The sequence below is a fragment of the Notechis scutatus genome, chromosome 4 (assembly GCF_049901735.1).
Source record: "Notechis scutatus isolate UNSWTSFEM ecotype Mainland chromosome 4, rNotScu1.2, whole genome shotgun sequence".
Classification (NCBI taxonomy): Eukaryota; Metazoa; Chordata; class Lepidosauria; order Squamata; family Elapidae; genus Notechis; species Notechis scutatus.
The window spans coordinates 102,200,717-102,226,394 of NC_142012.1; the positions used below are offsets into that span (position 1 = coordinate 102,200,717).

General features: G+C 37.2%; 1 protein-coding gene across 1 annotated transcript in view; it reads left to right on the plus strand.

Annotated features, from left to right (window-relative positions):
* The window catches only part of CFAP46 (cilia and flagella associated protein 46), a 107,410-nt gene that overhangs the window by 73,631 nt on the left and 8,101 nt on the right, over positions 1-25,678 (plus strand). The window contains exons 42-58 of the mRNA XM_087964261.1: positions 1,628-1,816; positions 3,422-3,610; positions 5,027-5,167; positions 8,764-8,943; positions 10,153-10,320; positions 11,242-11,339; positions 13,210-13,358; positions 14,263-14,423; positions 15,283-15,395; positions 17,402-17,514; positions 18,217-18,378; positions 19,142-19,200; positions 20,416-20,476; positions 21,429-21,464; positions 22,170-22,269; positions 23,449-23,561; positions 24,984-25,065. Of these exons, the coding sequence (XP_087820387.1) occupies positions 1,628-1,816; positions 3,422-3,610; positions 5,027-5,167; positions 8,764-8,943; positions 10,153-10,320; positions 11,242-11,339; positions 13,210-13,358; positions 14,263-14,423; positions 15,283-15,395; positions 17,402-17,514; positions 18,217-18,378; positions 19,142-19,200; positions 20,416-20,476; positions 21,429-21,464; positions 22,170-22,269; positions 23,449-23,561; positions 24,984-25,065 (2,114 nt within the window). The remainder of the gene's footprint in view (positions 1-1,627; positions 1,817-3,421; positions 3,611-5,026; positions 5,168-8,763; positions 8,944-10,152; positions 10,321-11,241; positions 11,340-13,209; positions 13,359-14,262; positions 14,424-15,282; positions 15,396-17,401; positions 17,515-18,216; positions 18,379-19,141; positions 19,201-20,415; positions 20,477-21,428; positions 21,465-22,169; positions 22,270-23,448; positions 23,562-24,983; positions 25,066-25,678) is intronic.

Below are 25,678 nucleotides of genomic sequence, written 5' to 3' on the forward strand. Positions count from 1 at the left end.
ATATAATCTATATAATATAGTTTCACTCGGGTGGGATTCTATCTAGTCAGTCCGGTTCTATAGAACTGGTTGTTATGATTCTGTCCAGTTCAGAGAACCGGCAAATCGCACCACTGGCTGGCACCATCCCACCCACTCACTCCTTACCTGGCATGCACACCATCCAACTTGCTTGCATTAGCCTAATTTTTGGTAAGTTGCTATTTTTCCTTTTATTTTCCGGCCATCAGCTGTTCCTACTATCAACTGTGCCGGGATATTTAGATTAGCTAGAAAGCAGGAAATCGTTGGATTTCTTGCTCTCTAGCTAATCTAAAAGCAGAGCTGAACCTTCCTTTGGACTGAAGCTTCTATTTTTCAGTGCAGACTCAGGTAGCAGATTGCAGAATGGTAGTGTCAGCATTCCAGGGAACCTCCATTCCTATCAGTAACTCCGAGACAAGCATAATCTCAAAAGTACCTTTATTAGAATAGCACCTGGCACATCTGTGGAATTTTGAAACGAAAAGTTTCCCGGACTTCCCACAATGTCCCAACCTACAAACCATCCCCTTTTCTCTCATCATCACATCACATGAACCAATCCCAAAGTAAGTTCCTTTTTGTTTCTGCACCACACTCTATGACCTTGAATTAACAAAAGAATTATATTTTGTCTACTTAGAGCTACTTAATAAAAATTACCCCCTCTCACTTTCTCAAACTATGTGGCAGCGATGAATAAGGATTCCAAAGCTGACAGATAGATCTCTGAGTGAATCTGTGATTCTGTGAGCAACTCAATCTGTCTGCCTGCTTTACCTGATTTTAGATAAAAGTTGCTCTTTTTTTTAAAATAAAAAATTCAATATTTACATACATGGTATGTTGTGAGTTAATTTTGCAAGTTTGCTTGCAAGCAAATTTTATGAGACAGACTCAGATAGCCGATTGCAGAATGGTAGATCTCTAAATGAATCTGTAATTCTAGGAGCAACTCAATCTGCCTGCCTGCTTTGCCTGATTTTGGATAAAAATTGTTCTTTTTTAATAAAAATAAATTCAATATTTATATCAATATTTACATAAATATTTACATACAAGCCATGCCCACCCAGCCACGTGACCACAAAGCCATGCCCACCCAGTCACGTGACCACAAAACCACACCCACAAATTAGGCCACACCCAAAGAACCAGTTGTTAAGAAATTTGAATCCCATCCCTGGGTTCACTGTATAGCTTCTCTTACAGTGAGAAGCACAGGCCTACTAAATACTGTATAAAAAGAGAAAACAATTGCAAAATGGAATACAGAGGAGAAGAAGGTATGTATGCTTTTAGATATATATTAAGATATATACAGTAATATACTGTATACTGTTTTCTCTTTTTATACAGTATTTAGTAGGCCTTTGCTTCTCACTGTGTGAGGACAGCCAACTTGTCAAAAAAACAGAATAGCAGAAAAGTCAGTGGCTGAAAGGAGGCACGGTGATCATGGTTTTCTTTCCTCCATACTTGTGTCCTATGTTTATCTTGATCTTTTCTGAAATTGAGGTTGGTTTTAAAGGGTTTTTTCCCATGTTCAGTATATATGTGCGCGTGTGTTTGTTTGTTTATTTATTTATTTATTTATTTATTTCAGACTAGAAATATAAATACACCTTTAATGAGAAGACTTGCAAACATGAAGGTGAACTTTGTAGAGATCATTTTGGATATTGTTGTTGTTATCAACATTGAAACAAAGAACAAAGAAGCTAGGGCACATCAAATTGAGCAAATTATTGAGGATTTTGTAAGGTTTACACCTGATTCTGCTTCATGTGAACAGGTATGCCCTTGTGCAATGCATTCATATTTAATCTCTTCCACATACAATCTGTGGCATATAGAAATCATCATTATCATGGAAGTCTCGCTGAAAACATGAGCAAAACACTGGTAGATTTTTTTTAAGGTTGGATCCAGATACAAGTAAGTGCCTCAAAGCAGATAGAAACAGATCTTTCCGTTCTTCCTTACCACAGTAGTCCCTCCACCCTTGAAAAATATACATAGCGAATTCTGAAGACTAAGGAATGAGAAAAGGTAAAAACATAGGTAGTCCTCAACTTACAATTATTCATTTAGTGACCATTGAAAAATATAGTACCCTTGAAAAATATACATAGCGAATTCTGAAGACTAAGGAATGAGAAAAGGTAAAAACATAGGTAGTCCTCAACTTACAATTATTCATTTAGTGACCATTTAAAGTTACGACACTGAAAAAAGTAACTCATGGTCATTTTTTCACACTGACTGTTGCATCATCCCCATGGCCACATGATCAAAATGGAGGTGCTTGACAACTGTTTCGTATTGATGATGGTTGCAGTTTCCTGGGGTCATGTGATCATTTTTTGCGACCTTCTGACAAGCAAAGTCAATGGGGAAGCCAGATTCACTTAACATCTGTGCTACTAACTTAGTAACTGCATTCACTTAACAGCTGAGGCAAGAAAGGTCATAAAATGGGGGCAAAACTCACTTAACAACTATCTCACTTAGCAACAGAAACATTGGGCCCAATTGTAGTTACAAGTCAAGGAATAACTGTAGACAAGGTTGCTATTCAAGTGGGCAACATTATCTGTGAGTCATCTAATGTACTTAATACAAAGGTATAATATATTACATTCAATTTATTGCCATAAATTAAGTATCATCAGATTGAAAAATTGTGGCCATCTCTTGGAAAAGTCTCATAATATTTGGGGAAACCAACCCTGTGTATCACAGGATATCTTCAACTTTTAGGCAACAAACAAAACTACTCACAGAGTACAAACCTATTATTTCTGAAAGAGCAGAAACTTCTGAATGATCTCACTCAGTGATTTTAGGTTGATGTTATTTTTAAAATCTTATGTGAAACTTACTAGTATAATTGCTCATAGAGTACAGCAGCATTCTCTAGTCACTATCCACAATAAGTAGCTATTTGGGGTACAAAATTCCCAGTTCCATCCTGAGTAGCTAGAAACATGCATGTTGACAATATCAAACTCTGCTAGAGGTACCAGAAAACTGAATTTACTTTTCCATTCTTTCTCCCAATGCTGGTCACTGTCAAAGTACTAAAGCAGTTTATAAGCCATGCGGAAGTTCACAAGTATTTGATCTCGTTTAACCAGTGTAAAATATCCTAGTGCAAACTCCTTGCTAAAAAACAAGTATATGGCAAGTGCTAAATATTAGGTTTTCCAGAGGTTTTCAGGAATGTCTCTCATGTATAATTTTTGTAGCAATACTTTAGGGCTATAGCACTAATTTATTTCTATGTCTGGTAAAAATTTTTGAATGCAAGTGTATTTTAAGCCCTTTTCAACACTCAGATTTTAATCTTTGGATCTCCTTAACAGTTTGTTCATTTTATTTTCTGGATTCTTAACAGGCTTGGATCACCCTTGGGCAAACAGCGTGTCATAATGCCCATGCTCAACTTACAAGCCTACCGAGTCTTTGTGGTGGTTGTCCTGACATCAGAGCCAAGTACCTCTATCTCACTGGAAGGAGTCTACATTTCTTAGCTAACCATATAGGGCCTTTTAGTTTGGACATTCAGTGGTGTGAAAATGCAATCGTAAGGCACAGATTACTCAATATAATTAAAGTTCTTTAAATCTCTTTTGTTGGATTATGTGCTTGTGTTGTTTCCAAATAGATTTCATTAGCCATTTTTAGTGCAAGTTTATGATATGTTATATAAGACCCACAACAAAATCTAGTCTCTCCACCAATCAGTATCCGCTGTCTTCTAAGCAGAGGGGCAAGGGTTTGATCACATGATTACAGTCACTATCTTGAATTTTTGATACCACCGACTCCACACAAGTGCCTCTAGCCACACTCAGTCCATACCAGGCAGTTTTTTAGGGGTTGATTTTTCTTCTGTTTTTTCCCTGACATAATTTGTGGTTTTTCAGCAAGTCTCAAAGTTTTTTTAGCAATAGACTTCTATAGCGCTTCATAGAGCTTTACAGCCCTCTTTAAGTGATTTACAGAGTCAGCATATTGCCCCCAATGATCTGGGTCCTCATTTTACCAACCTCAGAAGGATGGAAGGCTGAGTCAACTTTGAGCCTGGTGAGATTCGAACTGCCAAATTGCAGTCAGCAGAAGTAGCCTGCAGTACTGCATTCTAACCACTGTGCCACCCTGACTCTGATGAATCCACTAATACTGCTACCTTCTCTGAGCAATAAGCAAGAAAATTTCATTCCTGAATATTATTTTTGTTGAATCAAATGAGGTTTCTTCAGAAATTACTCTTCCATCTGCTTAGCTATGTGACTGATGAAAAAAAATTCAATGTTGACTTTTACAATTTGAATCTTAACTTTCCAAGAGTTACTAAGCAATTTGCACTGTTCCGAGGAGAATTTGGAGTAATAATATTGAGATGCAGCAAATTATTTCTTTCAGCAGTATTTTGATTTCTTGTGCTGAAAGATAAGGAAATGCTTTAAATCTCCTTTTTAAGTGTATCATTTCTGAAAAATGAGTAGAAAGAAAAAGCTATAAAATAACATCATTGGCCACTTAAGTCAATGTAACATAGAGATAACTCATTAATTATTGTTGAATTCATTTGTCAAGGGTACTGTGGATTGGTGTTCTGCTTAAACAATCAATTTATTCATTTTCTATTGTTGAATTTATTCAGGATTTAATATGAGCTAAAGCAAATGTAAAAAAATACTCTATCACTGTAGACATATTTGCTGTTTATACAAGTAGTTCTGAGTTTGTATCGCCTGCTTCTTCTCTTTCTAAAGCACATGATCCATATGTATATTTTTTGAGAATAATTGGTGTGAACTGAAAGCAATACCACTCATATTTAAATGCTCGTAGAAGACTGTATTTGTAGCATTCTGATACAAACTCAAGGGAAGGGCCTTCAAGTGTTTTTAAACTTTGCATTGGGCTGCATCCTTTTCTAAAACAAGTACATTTCTGTTTGACTATGATTCTTTTATATAATTGTCATATACAGGAGGTGCCTAAAGTTAATTCTGAGAAATCTCCACCACCAGAAGCAGAAACAATAGATGAACAAAATGAAGCCCCAAGTCCTCTGTTGCAACTTACTAAAAAACAGCTCGATGACTACAGGAAAATAGCCAATGAATTAAGGGTATGTTTCATTTAAATTAAGACATATCCTGACACGAATCAATTGTGCTGGATTTACATCTCCCAGTATTTCTTCAGCAATGCTGGTTTACAATTCTGGGAGCTGCAGCTCACAGTACTGAAAGTGTGCCAGATTCAAGAACAGAGACTTGTTGAATATATTATAGTAACAATTATAAGTAAAGATATAAATTAATTAATTTAAAAGTAAGTTGAACAATCAGAAAGATGAGCTATTAAAAATGGCAATTTTTTCTTGCACTGTTTTATGCCTTTCCTGCTCCTTTCCCTGTGTATTAAATCCATTCTTTCCCAAAATAATTTCTGAAAAATGGTTCTCAACTGAGATGAAAACTTAGTGGCTTCTATTTTTCTTCCATAAATAGAGCAAAAAATGGCTCAATAGTAACAGCCTGCAGGTGGGAGTGGTGAGGGTGGAACTATAGGTGGAACTATTCATTTCTTCTCAAAGTTATTCAGATGGATTTAGATCTGTAAAGGATGCAATGTAAGGAAAGATGATTTGGCCTGAACATATTGGTGATAACCATGCTACCAGATATTTGTCTAGGATTCAGGAGAGATGTAGTGGAACGTGAAGTAGTCCACTAGAGATGTTCTCTAAATCAGGGGTCGCCAACCTTTTGGACCTTAGGGACCACCAAACTCATAATTTTAGATCCCAGAGACCACTAACTGGTTCTGTGGGTGTGGCCTAATTTGTGGGTCTGGCTTGGTGGTCATGTGACTGGCTGGGCATGGCTTGTATGTAAATATTATAAATATTTATATACGTATTGGCGTATAAGCGAAGGACCACCACCACCGCCAACCCGCTGCGGGGCAGAGTGCCAGGGCGGGAAGAGCAGGCTTTGATGGCGGCCGGGGGATCAGAGCCAGGGCGCCGCCGTATCGCCAGCAAAATAGAGCAACTTTTACCCAAAAAAGAAACAGGCAAAGCAGGCAGGCAGATTGAGTTGCTCACAGAATCATAGATTCATTCAGAAATCTATCTATCTGTCATTGTCTAGCTCAGTCTGTCACATAAAATTTGTTTGCAAGCAAATTCATAAAATTTGCTAGCAAGCAAACTCACAAAATTAACTCACAACACACCATGCATGTAAATATTGATTTTTTTTATTTAAAAAAGAGCAACTTTTACCCAAAATCAGGCAAAGCAGGCAGGCAGATTGAGTTGCTCACAGAATCACAGATTCATTCAGAGATCTATCATTCTGCCATCGGCTAGCTCAGTCTGTCACATAAAATTTGCTTGCAAGCAAACTCACAAAATTAATTCACAACACACCATGTATGAAAATATTGAATTTTTTATTTAAAAAGAGCAACTTTTACCCAAAATCAGTCAAAGCAGGCAAATTGAGTTGCTCACAGAATCATTCAGTGATCTATCTATCTGCCATCGGCTAGCTCAGTCTCTCAAATTTGCTTGCCGTGAGTCTGCACTGAATTTGCTTGCAAGCAAACCTTCAGTCCTAAGGGAGGTTCAGCTGTACTTAAAAGCAGAGCCGAAGATCTAAAGACTAGCTAGAAAGCAAGAAATCCAACCATTTTCTGCTTCCTAGTTAATCTAAATCTCCCCACACAGCAGAACAGATGATGGTCGGAAAAAAGGAAAATATCAATTTAGCAGGCAAGTTTGCTGGGTAAGGAGTGAGTGGGCAGGGGGGGTTCCCGTGGGCCATGTGGGCGGCGCAACCTTGTGTTTCTGCACAGCCTGGATTAATTGCTTTGGCGGGGTGCTCTGGGGGTGAGATTTCTCTGTGGCCCACAACCGCTGCTCTAAATTGAACTGTGATCTTCATTTTGGGGCCAAACCTCGTGGGAGTCTAATCCTAAGATCAAGGGTCGTCAACCCAATTACCAGGCCAAACGAGAGGCTGACCAGAGCACACGCAACTCAACTGTCGTGAGTGGTGGCCTGCCAGCCCGCCACTCACACAAATCAAGCAATGTTCATGCCCACCAGATCATCACTTGCATGCCAGCCTGCCGCTCACGCAGCCCAGTTTCCCTCTTCCCCCAGCCAGACCCCCAAGCTGCAAAGTTTGGGGACCACTGCCCTAGATGACTTTTTCATTGAAATGGGGTTTCCTCATGAAATTTGGCGAGGATTTCTAGGGAGATGGAATGGAAAGCAAACATGTCTACTAGGCATAAAGAACCTCTAAATTGAACCATGATGTTCAGTTTTGGGCCAGGCCTCATGAGGGCCTAACCCTAACCATAGATTACTTTTTCATTTCAAATGGGGTTTTACATGCAATTTACCTAGTATTTCTACAGAGAGTTGAATGGAATGGAAACAGGCCTATTAAGCATAATTTCTAAAAGTAAACAGTGAAGCCTGTTTGGGGACCAGATCACTTGCAGGGGTTAACCCTAACCCTAGATAACCTTTCCATTTCCAATAGGGCTTTTCGTATGCAATTCACCTACAATTTTTAGAGAGACAGAATGCAGAGCAAAGAGGTCCACTATTCATAAAAAATCTCTCTAAATTGAATCATAGTGTTCTTTTTTGGGAAAGCAGTTTGATGCAAATTCAAACCCTGATAGCAATGATATTTCATATAAAAATCAATATCTTATTTGGAAACATTAAAAGGAGGGTCTTTAAGGATAGATAATCCTTTAACAATGTGGGGAAAATGTGAAAGTGAAGCATGACTGCCCTTTTTATTTAGAATTTACTAGTCTTTAGAGGTCAAACTTACGCCTATGGCTTCTGCAGAGGCACAGGACCTCCTTGCAGAGGTGGTATTCAGCAGGTTCTGACCAGTTCTGGAGAACCGGTAGCGGAAATTTTGAGTAGCTTGGAGAACCAGCAAATACCACTTCTGACTGGAGATTTTACAGTATCCTTCCCCTGCCACGCCCACCAAGTCACAGCCACGGAACTGGTAGTAAAAAAAAAATTGAATCCCACCACTGCCTCCTTGGTTGGTTATAGATGGAAAAGAGAAATTTTGTGGAAAGCACTGCTTACCACAGATATTAGTTGTTCTTGAAATGAGAAACAGATGGGGAAATGTGGGTTGAGAATTTGTAACTAAGGAAATCCATTATGCAACCTTGACTTGAATTTTTGTGCAAAAATGAATCAAAGCTATCACTGTAGAGCAGGGGTGTCAAAACTCAATTTCATTGAGGGCCACATCAGAATTGTGTTTGACCTTGGGGGGGGGGTGGCCAGGGTGGGTATGGCCACTCATGTTGAGGGCTACCTGTGCTAGCCCGAGTGCTCTGCTAACAAAAGTGGGCTCCTGAGCTCTGTTTTTGGCTGCGACTGCCTCCTGCAACCCTCTGCCAGTGATAACAGAGTTCGGGAGGGCTTCATGCTGTTTCCAGGGTAGCCCTGCCCCCCTGGGCCAGATCTAAGCACTCCATTGGCTGGATCCGGCCCATGGGTCTTGGGTTTGACATCCCTGCTATAGAGAAAGGCTAACCATTCAAATTGCCCAGTTGATTTTTGAAGTGAGCAATATATCTTCCATAAAGGAATGTGTTTCATTCTCATCTCTGAGAGTAACTCCAGCAATATTGAATGTTGTTCTTTTTTTAACCGTATAGAAGAGACAGACATGGACTTATGAATACATATTTCAGTCAACTGAGGTTTTGCTGCAGTGCATTAATGTTGCAATTAATAACAACCTGGTCGATACCTTGGCAGCTGCTAGTTTGGAAATGGTGGAGTGCTTTGGACAATTTGATCCAGTTTCAGCAAGTCAGTTTTTAGCCCTTTATCAGGTAAGACAAGAACTGTAAATCAAAATAATAACCACAATGTCTGCTACCAATTAAGCTACAATAGTAATTGTAGTTGTGTGCTAAACACATGAAAAGCTTTGTTCCAACCTCAGAATAAAACAATTCACCTCAGAATGTTCCATCAGAATGCTCTAAAAATACTCTATTTTAATGGGAAAAACCTTGAAGTGACCCAGGAATTACACCATAGGGAACAATAGGAAGTTGAAATAAGTTCCTTGCTTTCTCATTTTTTATCCTCTGGTAACAAAAATAAGTTGGATGGCTGTAGATGAGATCGTCTCCTTGGGGTAGTGTTAAAATGGTTTCAAGATTAAAAAAAGAAGCACAAATGTATAATATATCGCTATCCCTTTCTATAGTAAAGAATTTAAGAATATCTGCATCGTGTGTCTGTTTTTGTCACTGACCCCAGTTGCTTTTTCTTTGTTAGCTCCAACCAATGACAGCCTGAAAGAAACCTATGCTTCCTGGGTTTTTAGCTAATGCATAATTCAATTCTTGATCATTTAGATTTGGATTGAAATACTTTTATTCCAAACTTGGTAGTAATGTTAAAATGTCCATTCTGGAATCAGAATGTTTTTCACAACCCAAACAATAATCAGTTAAATTCATATTAAAATATAAAGGAGCTGTGAGTGCAGACCATTATATTATGGGATGAAATTGTCAGTCTTGCTTGCTTCAACTATAATTGTGTTAAATGTTTATTATTTTGAATATGATGTAAATGTAATTGAGATCTCTTGATCAATGCAAATCATCTTTCTTGGTTAGCATCTAGAGATCTATAGATTTAAGGCACATTGTAAGGAACTCTCCAGAAGAGTTAAGTTGCTTTCAATGCAAAGCAATTTAAAATGCTCTTCTGAGAAAATTACCAATGCTTTTCTTCTGAAATTTTCTTGAAACGGAATGAAGGAAGATCTTTAATAATCAGTGTTTACATAAAAGTTACATAATCCTTTTTTTAAGGTAAGAAAACGGCTAAGAATTATGTATAGGCTGTTCCCTAGAAGAAAGTAAATGGTTGGAAATGTTCTTTATATTTACTGTCAATCTGGTTGAAAATGTTTTTACAATATTTTAATGTATCCATAAATAGCTTGCTTGGGTTTTGAGTAGAAATCTGCTTTTAGAAACATTTGCTTACCTGTTATTAAATCTAATATTCCAATCTTCCAGAGTTGTACGGCATCATTGATTATGAAAGAAATCCTGTTAGCAGCTACCTTGAACAGCAGTAGTTCACAGATGGCAGCCATGTTGCACCTACAGCACCACTTACAACAAAGAGGAGAAACAAGTGGCCTCCTCAAAACTACAGAACACAGGTTGACTGCTATATCAAAGGTAACTCGGTCAGTTAAATGAAATTGAGATTCCCACTCAGTTACAGAGAGACAGGTCATCAAAACACTTGTCAGGATGCATAGATGATACCTCAGTCTCTTTTCTTACAAATTATTCTGAAAGAGTTCCTTCTAAAAAGTGCAGTTATATTACAATTATTTTACATAAGTAATTGACTGCCTAATTCTATTACTGTGCAGATGTTTTACTGCGTAATTGAACAAGTGATAAGTGAACTAATATAGTCATTTCATTTTCCAATATTGAAAGGTTCATGCGTTTATACATATTCTTAGCACCCCAAATAGTTTGTCATAATTTTGTAATGAAGTATCTTTATAGATTAGCATATAACTTATAAGTAGTTTTTCTATACGTTTAAGATATTATGCTTATGAGTAGTCCTTGACTTATCACCACGATTGAGCCTAAAATTTCTGTGGTTAAGTGAGACATTTGTGAAGTGAGTTTTGCCCCATTTTATTACCTTTCTTGCCACAATTGTTAAATGAATCACTACAGTTAATAAGTTAGTAACACAGTTGTTAAGTGAATATGGCTTCCCCATTGATTTTGCTTGTCAGGAGGTTGAAAAAGTTGATTACATGACCTTGGCACACAGCAACAGTCCGAAGTATGAACCAGTTGCCAAGCATCCAAATTTTGATCACATAATCATGGGGTTTCTACAAAAGTCATAAGTGTGAAAAATGATCATAAGTCACCTTTCTTTAGTGTTGTTATAACTTTGGTCACTAAATGAACTGTTGTGAGTCAAGGACTACTGTACATGTTAATCACTGACATATAAATATTTACAATATTTACAATATTTATATCCAATCAAAGAGAATGCTGTTCTAACATTTACGAATGGCATTCTGAAGTTTTTTGAAAAATAATTATTCTGTTTTTTTGTAGGCATGGGGAAGCCTCTCTATTTCTTCACATCATTTTAATATCATGAATGAACTGCCAGCAAATTTTCATATAGTTATTCTCCAGCATTCAGGAGACAGGTATGAATATAACAATGCTCATGAATAACTGGTGCAAGCATAAGGTTTAAACATGGTTACCGCTGAACATCACTACTTTTTCAACATAGTTTCTGCAATTCATGTATTTAAACATGGTTACCGCTGAACATCACTACTTTTTCAACATAGTTTCTGCAATTCATGTATTTACAGTTAGGACAATTAATCAATAGAACAACTTGCCTGCAGAAGTTGTGGGTTCTCCAACATAGGAAGTTTTTAAAGAAGAGATTGGATAATCTTTTGTCTGAAATGGTATAGGGTTTCCTGCCTAAGCAGCGGGTTGGACTACAAGACCTCCAAGGTCCCTTCCAACTCTGTTATTCTAATTCTACATACTGATGATGTGAAAAGTTCTGTTAAAAAGTTTCTAGTATTTAGAGGTTTTTATTAGGAATCCTTTCCCATAATGTGAAATACATGCCCTAGGTATGACTCTTGCCATACTCCCATTTCAGCTGATACAGCTGTAATATATTGGATAGACTTGTGAAATTCATTCAGGAATACGTAGTGTGATGATTAATCACTGAACTTTGTATATATTTGAAGGTCCATTTTACAATTACCAATACTATGGGAATAAACTCCTCCCCATATGAAAGAAACAAGTTTTCCTCCCCATATGAAGGAAGTTTTTGTTTTATTTATGGAATCAGTATAATATAATTATACTGAAGATGAGGGCATATAAGTTGCCAGAAGATGGACAGTGTATAAGTTGAATAAATAAAAAATAAGTAATTTGAGGGTAAGTAGGGTCTTGTAGATCATCCAAAAGGCTTGCTCGATATTATGCTCACATTAAACTCAGTTAAATAAGCAGAATTGGCTTTCAGTGAGACATATGCCTTCGTGTCATAGGTCTCACACCATTTCTCACAGGCCAATAACATCAGAGAGCATGGACATTATCCAGTTAATAGTTAAAACAATGTTATCTGATGGGCATAAACCATAGATCACATAGTATTTTCACATTGCCATAATTCTGCCATTTAAAGATCTCCCCAGGTACTGAGTTAGGAGAATTCCCTTTCATTTTATTGCCTGTAATTAATTAATTAAATCTATGTATTACTCAGCTCCCAGTGACATGATTTTATTAAGCTACTGGGTTTTTTTTAATTCCTGGTTATTCTTTTTCTATATAATGTATTGGATTTGTTTTTAATTATATATTGCCCTGAGTTGTTCTTGAGTTTAGTGGCATTTAAATATAGGAAATATATTCTGAATAGAAGATTATAAGTAATTATTAGCGGTAATTATTAGTAATTATAAGTAATTATTAGTATTGTGCAGCAACAGGTCCAGACAGTGACTATTCACAAGTACAATGATAATAAATGGTAATAAAAAATAATTTTCTGACCAATCTGTACAATTACCACAACTAAAGCCTTCAGTATGAAACTGATCAAGGTCTGGTCAGTTTTGGTCAGGAGCTGTAAGGTGGCCAGAGAGTTTTTAATCAACTAATTAAGGTTACAGAGTTGAGTTTGTGAACTTGAGTAGCATGTAGCATGTTTGGGAGGACACTCCAAGCTGCAAAGAAAAGCAGCTCGGGAAGAGATTCTTGGTTTAAGTCATCCCCCCACCCCCGTGGGGACAAAAATTGGAGAAAAAAGCAGTTCAGGCACAAGACACTGTATGAAAGAACTTTTATCTCAATGAAATGGCAGCAATCGGCAATCTTTGTAGGGTGTTTCTTTCCCTCTCAGTCATGTGGTTTACTTAGCAACCATTTCACCAGAGCCATCCATTTCACCACGACCAGTTGCAGCCACCAAACAAGAACTATTCGTGTTCAGGAAAATAAAGTTACCATTTTTGTTTCTTTTGATAGGTCTTTATTGTATGGCGCTGTGCTTGAGAAAGTAAAGTCAGCCAACCCTAAAGAGCAAAAGGAACAAAAGGAAAAGGGTGGACACCAGAAGGAAAAAGGTGGGAAGGAAAAGGGTGGACAACAGAAAGGAAAATCTGCTCAACCAACTTGTAAGTAATTCTAAGTAACGCAAACTCAATTGCATTTTTCTGCTGCACAGTTGCACTGAGTTAAGTCACACATGAGTATTTGGGTGATGAAAGTACAGTTTCTTAGCAAGCAAAGTATATCCTGGTGTTTACGTCTTCCTTTCATGTCCCACTGATTGACAAGAATCTCAGTATGATTTTTTTTTTTTCTGTAAACGTTGGTACACAGCCCCATCAGATTTGTTTGTATAGCCACATAATAAAGTTAGCTCAAACTTTGAAAATTAATTTTGCCTGGATGAATTATTTTCTCCCTTGCCTTCCCTGTTAATTTCTGAACCAGGGAAATAATTTTCATGGCAGCCCAAAGTAGCCTTTGATTTATTCCCACCTTCATTTTAATTATGGAACTTATAGCTTAAAGCCTGAGTTTAATGGATTCATTTGGACAAGAAGGCATCCATTAAAGGTGTGTATTGGATAAATCCAACTTGCATTGTATGCATGTTCAAAATTGAGAAAGTGGAAGAAGCTTCAGAATGAAGATATGGGCTTAGGCAGGGGTGACTTCAGAGTTGTTAATAGGTAAGATACATACCTTTTGTTGGAAGGACAAGGAGCTCTCTTAAACTGAGATTTTACTGAATTTTAGATCATTTCAATTCCTTGTATCTCTGTTATTTTGCATTTAGAAGAACTGAGAGGGTGATACTTCAGTGCTCATATATCCTTCATGATTGTCTATCTAGAAATATAGCTACTGTGTAATAATAACTAAACACACTTTTATTATTTATCTCTACTACTCATTCATTTCTATGTCTGTATGCTACATAAATGAGGACGTGCAAAAGAAAAAATGCATTGTTTTTTTTTTTAAGACGTTTGAATACATTTTTTTGGTTTGAATTTTTATTAACTGCAGTGCAGGCTAAAGTTGTCCGGAGCCCTGTAAATCCTGAAACATTCTTAAACATTTTGGAAAGAGCTGAGGTTTATAAAGAGGAGACGATGGTGGGTCTTTTGAGAGAAATAGAAGAAAATGAGTTTCAAAGAAAGCAAGTGTCATCTGCCAAACTAGAGAGTGTAAGATTTTTTTTTTTAATGGAATACATAAATATTTCGGTAATTTAGATGGTGGATTCATGTTGATTTTTTTTTACAAATAGTATAACATGTTTGAAAAATAATCATGTATTTTACTTTTATTGATGTAATAATATATAACAGTTGCTTATACTGTGTAAGTTTCTGTCCCCAACAGGGATGTGAATAAAGTAGGGAATGGGTTATTCTGTTTTAACTGCATTCTGGTGCAATAAAACACCAAAGTTGGAAACAAAATTCATGCTTGAGTGTTCTGGCCACAAAAACAATAGACATTCAGAAGAAGCACCTCGTTCCCTTGTTTTTTACCCAGAGTCACAAGATTAGGTTGGGTAGTAATTATTATAATTGCTACCTGTCTGCCAACCTATAGAAGAAGCCACTACATTAATGATTTTTAAAAATATTCTGAAATATGTATTAAAAAGACCTGTAAGGATTAACTAGGGAACGTCAACAATTGAAGGAAGGGAAAAAGAACCCTTACAATCTATTATTAGAAAATTAGAGGTTTCGCCATATACAAGTGTAGGTAAAAGTAGAGGCTAACATTGAAAGTCATCAATTGTAGAGCAAGTTCTAAGAGAATTTTATGAGAATTGCAATTATAATTCTATTTATAATTCTATTTATAATTCTATTTATTTGGAATCATGGTTATTAAATGCCATGCATACATATTTTATTTTTACTGAACAAAAAAGTAGCAAGAGGAAAGCTAACAACACGGAATTATTCTGTTTGTATTTTGTACAGACTTTTGCTTTTTTTTTTTTTACTCTTGGGCCTTTTAAATTGTACATGTATTCTTTTAAAATATGTTAATATTATGTTCTAGAATATAGAAGATGAAGAGGAACTAGATTTGGAATCCCTGTTTGAAACGATATTGTCAGATATGGAAGAATATTTGAAGCCTGTACTGTCACAACTTAATCTTTCTGAATTGAGGTAATTAGTGTATATGTTTATACGTTTATTGTTTTTTACAATATCCAAACACCGTGAAATTCATATAGAGCACATTGCTATAATCTGTTCTTGAGGTGCAGTGGCAAGAATGACCTCCCCCAGAAATTTTATATACATATTTAAAAGCTGGGGGGTGTTTTGCATGTTGTGTGTGTGTGTGTGTGTGTGTGTGTGTGTGAGAGAGAGAGAGAGAGAGAGAGAGAGAGAGAGAGAGAGAGAGAGAGAGAGGGAGAGACCTTGAGACATTTACCATGGGAGCCAATTTCTCTCCTTTCAATTCCATTGATTGAAGCCTCCCACTCAGAAGTGTGTGGTGCATTCACGCAGCCTGCCACTCCTAGCTTTCTCAGGTGAGCCAAACCATACTCAAGGTTACTGAAAGCCATCAAGGGATATAAGAAAATCAAGGAGTTCCCTTATCCAGGACCTGATGAAGATCTTTCAGTAGAGCAACCAGTGTGATTTTGTCTCATGCCCAGATGTGAATCCTGACTGAAAGGGAGCTTTATTTATTTAGTGTATGGCACCTGTTAACCAGGGATCGCCTCTGTGAAAGGAATTTTTTCGGGTGGAGTTATCTTTATTCAAGGGACACCTGAATGCCAGTAGGCATTAGGGGGAGGCTCCTTTCTTGTCCCTGCAGTTTAATCCTTTCTTGTCCCTGCGGTTTCTCGCTCATGGGAATCGAACTGCCGAGTTGCTGACCTCAGTGGTGCGCAAGCCCAGCGTCTTACCACGTGAGCCACCGCCATCCCTGAGAGGGAGCTAATTAACCCACTATGCAATTGAAGTTCCAGCATCTTCTCAATGACCTTCCTTAAAAGGAAAAAGCTACTTGGTCATAGCTATCAAAACCAGTAAGATCTATTTGTTTTTGGTATGCTATAAAGTCCTGAACCTTCCCAGAATTGCTACAGAGCTCTGAACAGAGGTTCCTCAAGGTTGATAGCTGAGGGGATTCCAACATCAGCTCTGCAATGAGACCCAGGGCTCAAAAAGGAATCTTGCCAGATAATAAAAGTGGGTGATACATTAACAACCCAAGTTTATGTACAGGCCTTCACAGCCCACCATTGGCAAGGCTCATTCAATTTCATTGTACGCATGTTGTGCATTGACAATAAAGGTTTGAACTTGAACTTGAATTAGGCATCACCCAGGTCTCTCAAATTATCATTACTGTTTGGTGTATGCTGATGGTGGCCTCTACCGTCAATGAGGGAAAAGGAAGGGGAGGAAGATATCTGTACAATTAATGATAGAGGGACAGAAGCTGCTTGTCTGAAATACAAGTGGAAAATTTCTGGAATAAAGGGAGCACTGATGAAGTAAGAGTTAGAAACACTCCCACCCCCACACACAATTTATGATTTTGATATCAAGAAAAAAATGGAGTAGGAGAGAAAGCCTACTGAAGAAGAAATGGGAATTCCCAACGCAGGAGGGAATGGTAGGAGGGTTTCGAGGGGAGGATATTTTGTCACCCTCTGCCCAATAAATAGTAATAGAAGGAGAAGCGTAATGCCATTCCTTCCTAAAGTAACAGATAACAGGTAATCAGAGTTGGAAAGGACCTTGTAGGTCATGTAGTTCAACCCCCTTCCCAAGCAGGAGACCCTACACCATTTCTGCCCTATTAAAAGATGTACCTTGTGCCCCCAGGTCCAAATAGAGAGGGAATCGAAAAAATAAACAGGAAGATGGCACAAGGCTGAAGCTTGCATGATGGGAAATAATAAGACTCTACCCAGTTAAAATTGTTTTATAAACATGTAATACTTCAAGTTTCAAAGTCAGGGGAAATGAATGGTTAAATTTCTATTGATTTGAAGAGATGTGAGAAAAGAGCCTAGGGTTTAATTTCTGGGATGGTGGATGGATGGATGGATATGGATGGATGGATGGATGGATATCATTAGTGCTCCTTAAAATTTATATCCTGTGTAATATTGTAAAGATGCGTCCTGCTGTTTTGATCTCCTCAGACGCCAGAGTCCAGCAGTATCTCCAGCTGACTCAGGAAAAACCAGAAAAGGGAGTCCAGGGAAAACTAAGACAGATGATTCAGGGAAAACTAAAACTAAAATAGCAAGTCATGGTATGTGTTATATTTCAAAGCATATTTGGGGCACTTAAATAAAAATGATTATTTTTTAATTTGCATGTTATTTACAGTTTGCGCCTGGGTTGATTCTTTTGGAACCACTCAGTGACTGAAATTTGGTTTCAAAGAGCAGTCACAGGCCCACTATGCTTACCCTCCAGTTGTACTCATCTGTCTGACAAGAAATGAGATTGGAAACATTATTCTTACTTTTTCTCCTAGCCAAAATTCTGATTCATAGAAATTAACTATCCCACAAGGGTGTTTTAATTCCAGTTTTCCAATTACAAATTTGAACAAAACAATACCCTATAAGGTTGCCTTAATTTAAGGTTGTGTGCTTCTAATAACATTTATTAATATGAAGGCAGAAGAGACTGGAGGTCGAGTTATATGTTCAAATCTGATAATGCATATTAAAATAAAACAAAATGTTGTTATATTTAAGTGGGTAAAGAAATGTTGCCACATAGTTAATTATAGTTAATTAAATATTTTTTATTGATCCTGTCCAAACAAAGGGGTTTGTAGCTTGTAGCATATACTATATTCCCAGAGCTTATCAGACAGGGTCAAAAATTTAAGGTTGAAAACAAAATTAGTTCATTTGAACAGAAAGGAAAATGTCAAAAGAGATTTTATTTTTAATTTTTTGTGTATGACAGTGGTTGACCTAATTTTTCCGGTTATCATCAGGTGCTGAAGACATAGGAGAGTGTGTGATTCTATTGGCAGATAAAGATATTCTGGAATTACCTTTGGAAGCTCTAACTATTTTCCAAGATGATGCAATAAGTTCTCTGTCCAGAGATTTCTCTCTCCAAATGGTCTACAATCGGATACGTAAAGACGAAGGAGGTGCAGCTATGTTAACAAACATTTGAAAATATAATCAAAACTTCCTGTACTTTAATTACAATCATCCAGAAATCCTATTTAAGTCTTCCTCCACAACCAGTGGTGTTCATTTGTGTAATTAGATTTGAACATCCTGATGTAAGTGTCTCAGGTTAGCCTTCCTACTTCCCAGCAGTGCTGGATTGAGCAGAAAGGTCTGAAAAGATATTCACTTTTATGTAAGTAGAACTTGCAGCATGAGGAAACGGTCCTTTCAGATCTCTGCTCAGCCTAAAGAACTAAGAGATCAGAGCATATGCAGAGATCTCTTTCATGTCTCATACACTTTTCAGATGTTTACATCCTCTGTAGAGATAGACTACCTCACTAAGGCTAGCATTTCAGATCTTGGTTTCTTCTGATGCTGCTAGAGAATATAGTCAGTCTATGAGGCAGTGTTGAAATGGTATGTGCTAAATCTTAAAAAGGAGGTACGGGAACCGAGGCACCAATGCAAGCTTTATATTTATCTGAATGATTTTCCAAACTTTTTAGATTTCTTGTTCAAGAGATCCAACCTGAAATAAAGAAAAATGTGTATCTAGGCTTTAAAAAAACCTCAAGAAGTATGATTGTCAAGTTAAATGGATAAACAAGTCAATAACTTACATGTTTATTGCTTTATTAATATTACCTAACAGTGCTATTGAAATACAAGAATGAAGAGCATGCATGGTCTACAGAGAAAAACGTTTTATTTACATGGTGTTTTTTATGATTATAGATAGTGAAGGAAAAAAGAGTGCAAAACCAAAAAGTGAACAAAGAAGAGGTACAAAAATAGTAAGTATATATTCTGTAGAGTTTCCCTGAAATGTTTAACTAATATCTTCATGCCATTGTCAGTATTACATTTGTTTTATTAATAGTTTTCTTTGTTTATTTTGAGCATACCTAATACGGTTAAAGTTACATGTTTTCTTAGCTCCTTGGTTTTGTCCCATTAGGTATATCTTAGCAAATATAGCAAATAAACTTTCATAAGACTGTTTGTGAAAATCTCTGTATTGATCAAAACTGCATATGGGAACTGGATGAAAAGTACAAGCTAGTAGTAAACTATTTTGCTAAACTGGTTAGCAGATTTCAACTCATCCGAAAACATTGCCTATTACAGCAGTAGCAATCTAGGAGTTTCTGTGTAATCTATACATTCCAGAAAAAAAGAGAAAAACGATTCTTCCCTCTACCCAAGACCTCTCAACAGTGGTCGCTGAGATAACGGGCAGCTCATTTTTCCCAATTAGCACATGTATGCACAAACACATTTGCATTTTTTCCAATCAAATATTTGTATAAAGCTATACAAGTGAAATAAGTGGTGTAGTATATGTGTCATCTGTTGCAAATATAAGTAGTCCTTGCTTGCTGGACTACGTTGTAGGAGATAACCAGGCTGAGCCTGAGGGCAGGGTCAAACATATCATTAGTTTGGAGTTGCTATGCTCCCACAAGAGTCCTAAGTCCTGTAACAAACCAAAGAAGGAAACCTGATTTTCATTTGAAATCTCATGTTCAGGAAAAAAAATACATTTTAAACATTTTTGTGGGGTTTTTTTCTTTCCTGTTTAGATAATTAATTAGACATTTTCAGTATATGTATGTTTAATAGAGAGCAGGAAAAAAGAAAATTGAGAATTGAGAATCATTTGAGGGAAACGTATAATTTTGCTCACTCAGTTCAGTTCCTCATGAGGTTTGCCCATCTTCAGCCTTTTCTCTTCACTCCTGCCAGTGGTATAACTCTAGGTAAAAATGTGAAACTCCATCAAGAAAATGGAGAAAATCCATCAAGGAAAAAAACACTGGGTTCTTTATCACATATTGAAATACCTGCGGAGAAGCATACAATTATGTTTACTTAGATTAATAAACTAGCTTGGTGCTATTTACTTTCTTTGAATTTCAAATTAGGCTTTTGTTTAGAGAAGTTGTTTGGTTTTTCAGCGTTGGGGCTGTGGCATGCAAATTAAACTGTTTTTTTTTATTATAAAACAGCCAACTCTTAACCGTATACTGCCACCCAATTGTATTTCCATTGATGTCCACAATGTGAAATGTATCCTTTAAAAATAGCTGTTTGTCAAATAAAATATCCAAAGAATGACTTTTCATAACAACTTTCATAAATAAGGTTCCCACAGCAGGGAACAATGGATATGTTACTTGGATTTCCTAAAATGAATGAATGAATGAATGAATGAATGAATGAATGAATGAATGAAATTAAATCAAATTTGAGAGCTAAAAAAATACACCCTTAATAGAGCAAAATGTCTGACTTACTAATGGCTAAATGCAAGGATGTTCCTCATACTATATGTTTATTTGTTATTTTATACTATTTCTGTATACACCAATCATATGGCTAGTTTGCAATAAATAAAAACAAAACTATAAACATATGGCTGTGGTAAACACAACCAACTGTAAAATATAATAGCAGCACCCGCAGTAGATTAAGATCCAGAAATCTGGCAAAAGAAGATCATTTTAAGCTTCCTTCTTGAATCTTAGCAGGGATAAAATTAGAATTAAGACGAAGATACAAAGGTCAAGTGAATGTTAGCTAGCATTTCCAGCTAAGGAAGCATAAATGTGAGGAGTTATTGAGTGTGACTTTTGAATAATAAAAAAGAATTGCTGTTAGGATGTGAAAGGAGGCCATTTCACAATGGGAGAACAGGCACCACAAGCTGGAGCATGTGGAATGGGAATCTGCTGATCCATACGACTAGAAAGCAGGAAGGTACAAAGAGGAGAAGAGGATCAGAAGTATGATGATACTGATGAAATTACATTCACATACATTCAGATAAGTTGGGGTGCCGTTAATATTTCTTTGAAAGAGATACATACTCACTGTTGGCCTGTTCTTCAAACCTAGTGGGCCTATTTTTCTGCAATATTATGATTGAGGGTATCTTATAGGTAGGCAGTATGAAAGAATACCTCCATTCAGACTAGCCCATTTCCCACCTTGGTTATAGATTCTTAATTGTTTGTCTCAGATATTGTGGATCCATATAATGATGGCAGAGAAGACGGTAAGGCTGGTAAAAATTATTTCTTAACCATGAAAAATAAGCCTGTGTTATGCTTTAGGCTGTCTTTTTCCAATATCACAGAAATCAATTTTATAGCTAGCAAAGCTAAGACTGACGTTAAAAATTAATAGTCATTCTTATGCCCCACCCCAGTATAATAAGTAGTGTATTACAAGCTTATATTAAGTTGCCTGATTTCTTGTAGGTGACTAGCAATTCTCTTTATCAAGTTCCCCCTGTAATGGAAAGTGTTTCATGACCTTGGCGGGATGAGGGAAAAGATCAGAAAAGGGTGGGTTAGGGTTGGGGTTGGGGGGACGACACAGGCTTAATGGGTCAGAGAAAGAAATCTGATTGGTCAGATAGTTAAAAGTGATGGTAGGAAATTTGTACCTTCAGACTTGCAAGGTTTTGTTAATAAAGTCTTACAATAAAATAGATTTAGCTTGTCTGGTTATATTTCCTGACTGGTTTTCCTCATTGTAACGTGGGCAAGTGATGCTTACGCCTTCTGTGTATTGCTGTCCAGTATGAAATCAAGCATTACAAATCTTTGTGCAGGCTACTTAGGGAGAAATATCAGGGATCTAATTTTTCTGTGCTTATTTATAAGCCTGCTTTTATTATATTTTTAATTAACAGTTATTTATATTTAGACTTGGAAAGTCTAACAAATGCTAATATCTTTTTTTGTTAATTATATAGAAGTGGAAAATCCTGCAAACAATTTTAGAGAGATCCTAGAAAAATTTGAGCCATTTACCATTCGTTGGGAAGGCATAATGGGCGATATACACTTTCCAAGGTACGTACATTCATTAGGAATAGGTGAATTCATTTCTGTTTATTCCCATTTTTTTCTTTTTTTGTGAATCTCTCTAGTTTCATTTGCTGAAAACCTGAGGGGTGTTTTAAAGGCTTACATTAAAATATATATTTTGGGGGCAAATTTTTGTTTGCAGTTTATCCTAACAGACATATTTAGGAAGAATTTTCCATGATGATACGCCTCATATTATTTTTGTGAAGACAGACTGCTCTTGCTATCTGTAGTTCTATTTCTCTTGTATGGAACCACAGTTAAAAAAATACAGAGCAATACATTAGTAAATTCCCCAAATAATGTACAGACCAGGCTTTTGCCCATGTATAAAGTGCCTTTTTCCTAGTCTCATTATTTGTAATTCCACCACCAGGAGTTGTTACGCTAGAACACAATTCCAATTTTTTCCACTTTCAACCAATCCTTTTCCTTTCATCCATTTTTAATTGGTGAACCCCACTGCAATATTTGAAAAAGGATAAATTCAGTATGATACCAACATTTTCATTTGTCCATTGATTTTAGAATTAAAGACGTTTGCATTCATATGTGAACCCCTAAGAGATTTCTAAAAAAAAATAGTCTTAAAATAATATAGTGCATTTTTAACGGAAAGAATCACAATACTTGTTATCAATTTTAGTTTAAAAAATTTAAAAACTCATGTTGAAATTAATAGGATTCAGGATACCTTAGGATACAGAGTGCTGCAGTCGTTTATGACAAAAGTCCACTGAAGTGGACCTTAAGAAACCTAACTGAAATAATATGCTATAGAAATATCCAAATAATGTTTAAAGCATATCCATCTCCAATGCTGATATTCTATGACATCTCTAAAAATTTAAGTATAAATTGCTTTTCATCCCATATTAACTGTAGCAGTATTCTAGACTGGCTGGAGTAAACAATTTGGCATAGCCAGGTGAACGAAACCTCCTGGGTAGCCTTGGGCCAGCCACTCTTTCTTAACTCTAGGAAGAACACAATGGCAGACCATTTTGAAATCTTCCCAAGAAAGGTGCAATGGAGGGAGGGAAAGGGAGAGGGAGAGAGGAGGTTGCAATGAAGGTTGCATTTGTTACAGTACTACCACACTTTGTTGTGGTTTTCCCTAAATAGAAAATAATGTTAAAATTTGATATTTTCCTCCCCCTGCAGTTACACAGAGTGGGAATACATATTGAATAACTGCAGTATGCTTTTTTTCTCTGCAATGGCAAGATTCCTCGCCCATGTAGCACTTGACAAGCTAGTTGCTATGAACATCCCAGGTGATTCACTTAAGCCTAAAAAGGCTCTTTTCTTTCTCTTTGCAGAATGTATTTCTTTTTTTTTTTAATTGATTCAGATGTATTATTGTCAGTGTTTCTATTCCATGAAGTCTTCAACTAATGATTACCTGTTTAACAAGAGTCCAAAAGTACAGCGGCCTTGGAAAGGGTGTAAAGCACTTCCAGTCATCTTAAAACATTCTGCCGCCGCGCCCCCCCCAACCCCCGTGGTCACATGATCACAATCTGGATGCTTGGCAATCTATTCGCACTTATGGCCTGTTGCCAAACACCCTGCAATCGTGTGGTCGTCATTTGCGATCTTCTCTACCAGCTTCTCTAGAAAGTCAGTAGGGAAGTCGGGGAAGATTGCAAGCTGATGCCTCCTGTCACAGACTTGAAATTTCTCCCTTCCCCTCCCCGCACCCCAGAAGGCACTAAGGAATTACTGCAAGAAGGGCTGCAAGAACAGAGATCCAATCCTGGAGATCTGAGCCCTGTTTCTACAGCCTCTCAAAAGAGTTACCCCTCCACGCACAAAGGGGAGGAGAAATCCTTCAAAGGGCTGCAGGAGCAAAAATCACGTCCCAAAGATTTGAGCCCTGTTTCTGCAGCCCTTTGGAGGCATTCCCCTTGTACGCAGAGGAGAAGGGGGCTCCTTTAAAGAGCGTCAGAAACAGAAGTCAGATCCCAAAGAACTGGCCCTGATTCTGCAACCCCTTGAAGGAATTTCCCTCCATGCACCGAGGAGAGTGGGACTCTTCTGAAGGGCTACAGAAACGTAGGTCAGATCCCCAAGATGCCGGTCCTAATTATGGTCATAAGTGTGTGGTGGTTTTGCTGAAGCAACTTAACCTTAGCTTTGTCCATTTCTGCCTCTTCTCTCTTTCTCTGTCACTTCAGCTGACTTCCCTTTTTCTTTCTCCAAAAGGAAAAAAGGAATCCCTGTTTGCTAATCTCTGGACTTGCAGAAATACAGAACAAGGCAGAAGTTTTTACATGGGTTGGGGGAATGGAGGGATACTTTGAGATGAGAGCGGGCAGAACTAAATCCAAGTAAAATGGACAATTGTGCTTCCTTTGGTGATTCCTGGAAGCTCTGACCGAGTTTAACTGTTGTGAAATGTCGCTCCCAAATTACGTTGCTTCCCATAGGTTCCTTAATTTTGACAATTGTTTCAGGTCCTTTTTCCTAGGCTCTGTTCTGTTTCTTTCTTCCCAGACTCTTAATAGCTTTCTATTTGCCCAAGCTCACCTCTGTTACTTTCTGCCGAAAGATGTCCTCCCTTTTTTTGATGTCCCAGGCATACCACAAAATTCTTGAGATTCCTTGATCTTTAAGAAAGGCTCAGGAAGAGTCTGCCCTCAGGTCTTGAGATGCTCCTGAACTGACCTCAGCTTTGCTGTTTCTTTCTTCCTCAGAATGCCAATTGATTATACTTTCAGGACGTGTGCATTCCAAACCAAGTCTTATACGATTAAGAAACCAAGATGAAGGAAGAAGGTAAAATCAATGTTACAACATATATCTTGCAAGAGAAAGGAATGCAAGATTAAAGTTACATTAATCCTTACATTTTACATTAGATGTAATTTAATATCCATCAACATACTTTTATTATTTTAAAACATGTCTGTTAGCAATAGCAATAGCATTTAGACTTATATACTGCTTCATAAGCGGTTTACAGGGTCAGCATATTGCCCCCAACAATCTGGGTCTTCATTTTACCTATCTCGGAAGGATGGAAGGCTGAGTCAACCTTGACCCTGGTGAGATTTGATCTACCAAATTAACAGATAACAGATAATCAGAGTTGGAAGGGACCTTGTAGATCATCTAGTCCAAGCGGGAGACCCTACACCATTTCTGACAAATGGCAGTCCAATCTCTTCTTGAAGGTCTCAAATGATGGCGCTCCCACAACTTCCAAGGGCAAGCTGTTCCTTTGGTTGATTGTTCTCACTGTTAGAAAGTTTCTCCTTATTTCCAGGTTAAATCTCTCCTTGTTCAGTTTCCATCCATTATTCCTTGTCTGGCCTACAGGAGCTTTAGAAAATAGCTTGACCCCTTCCTCCCTGTGGCAGCCCCTCAAATATTGGAAGACCACTATCAT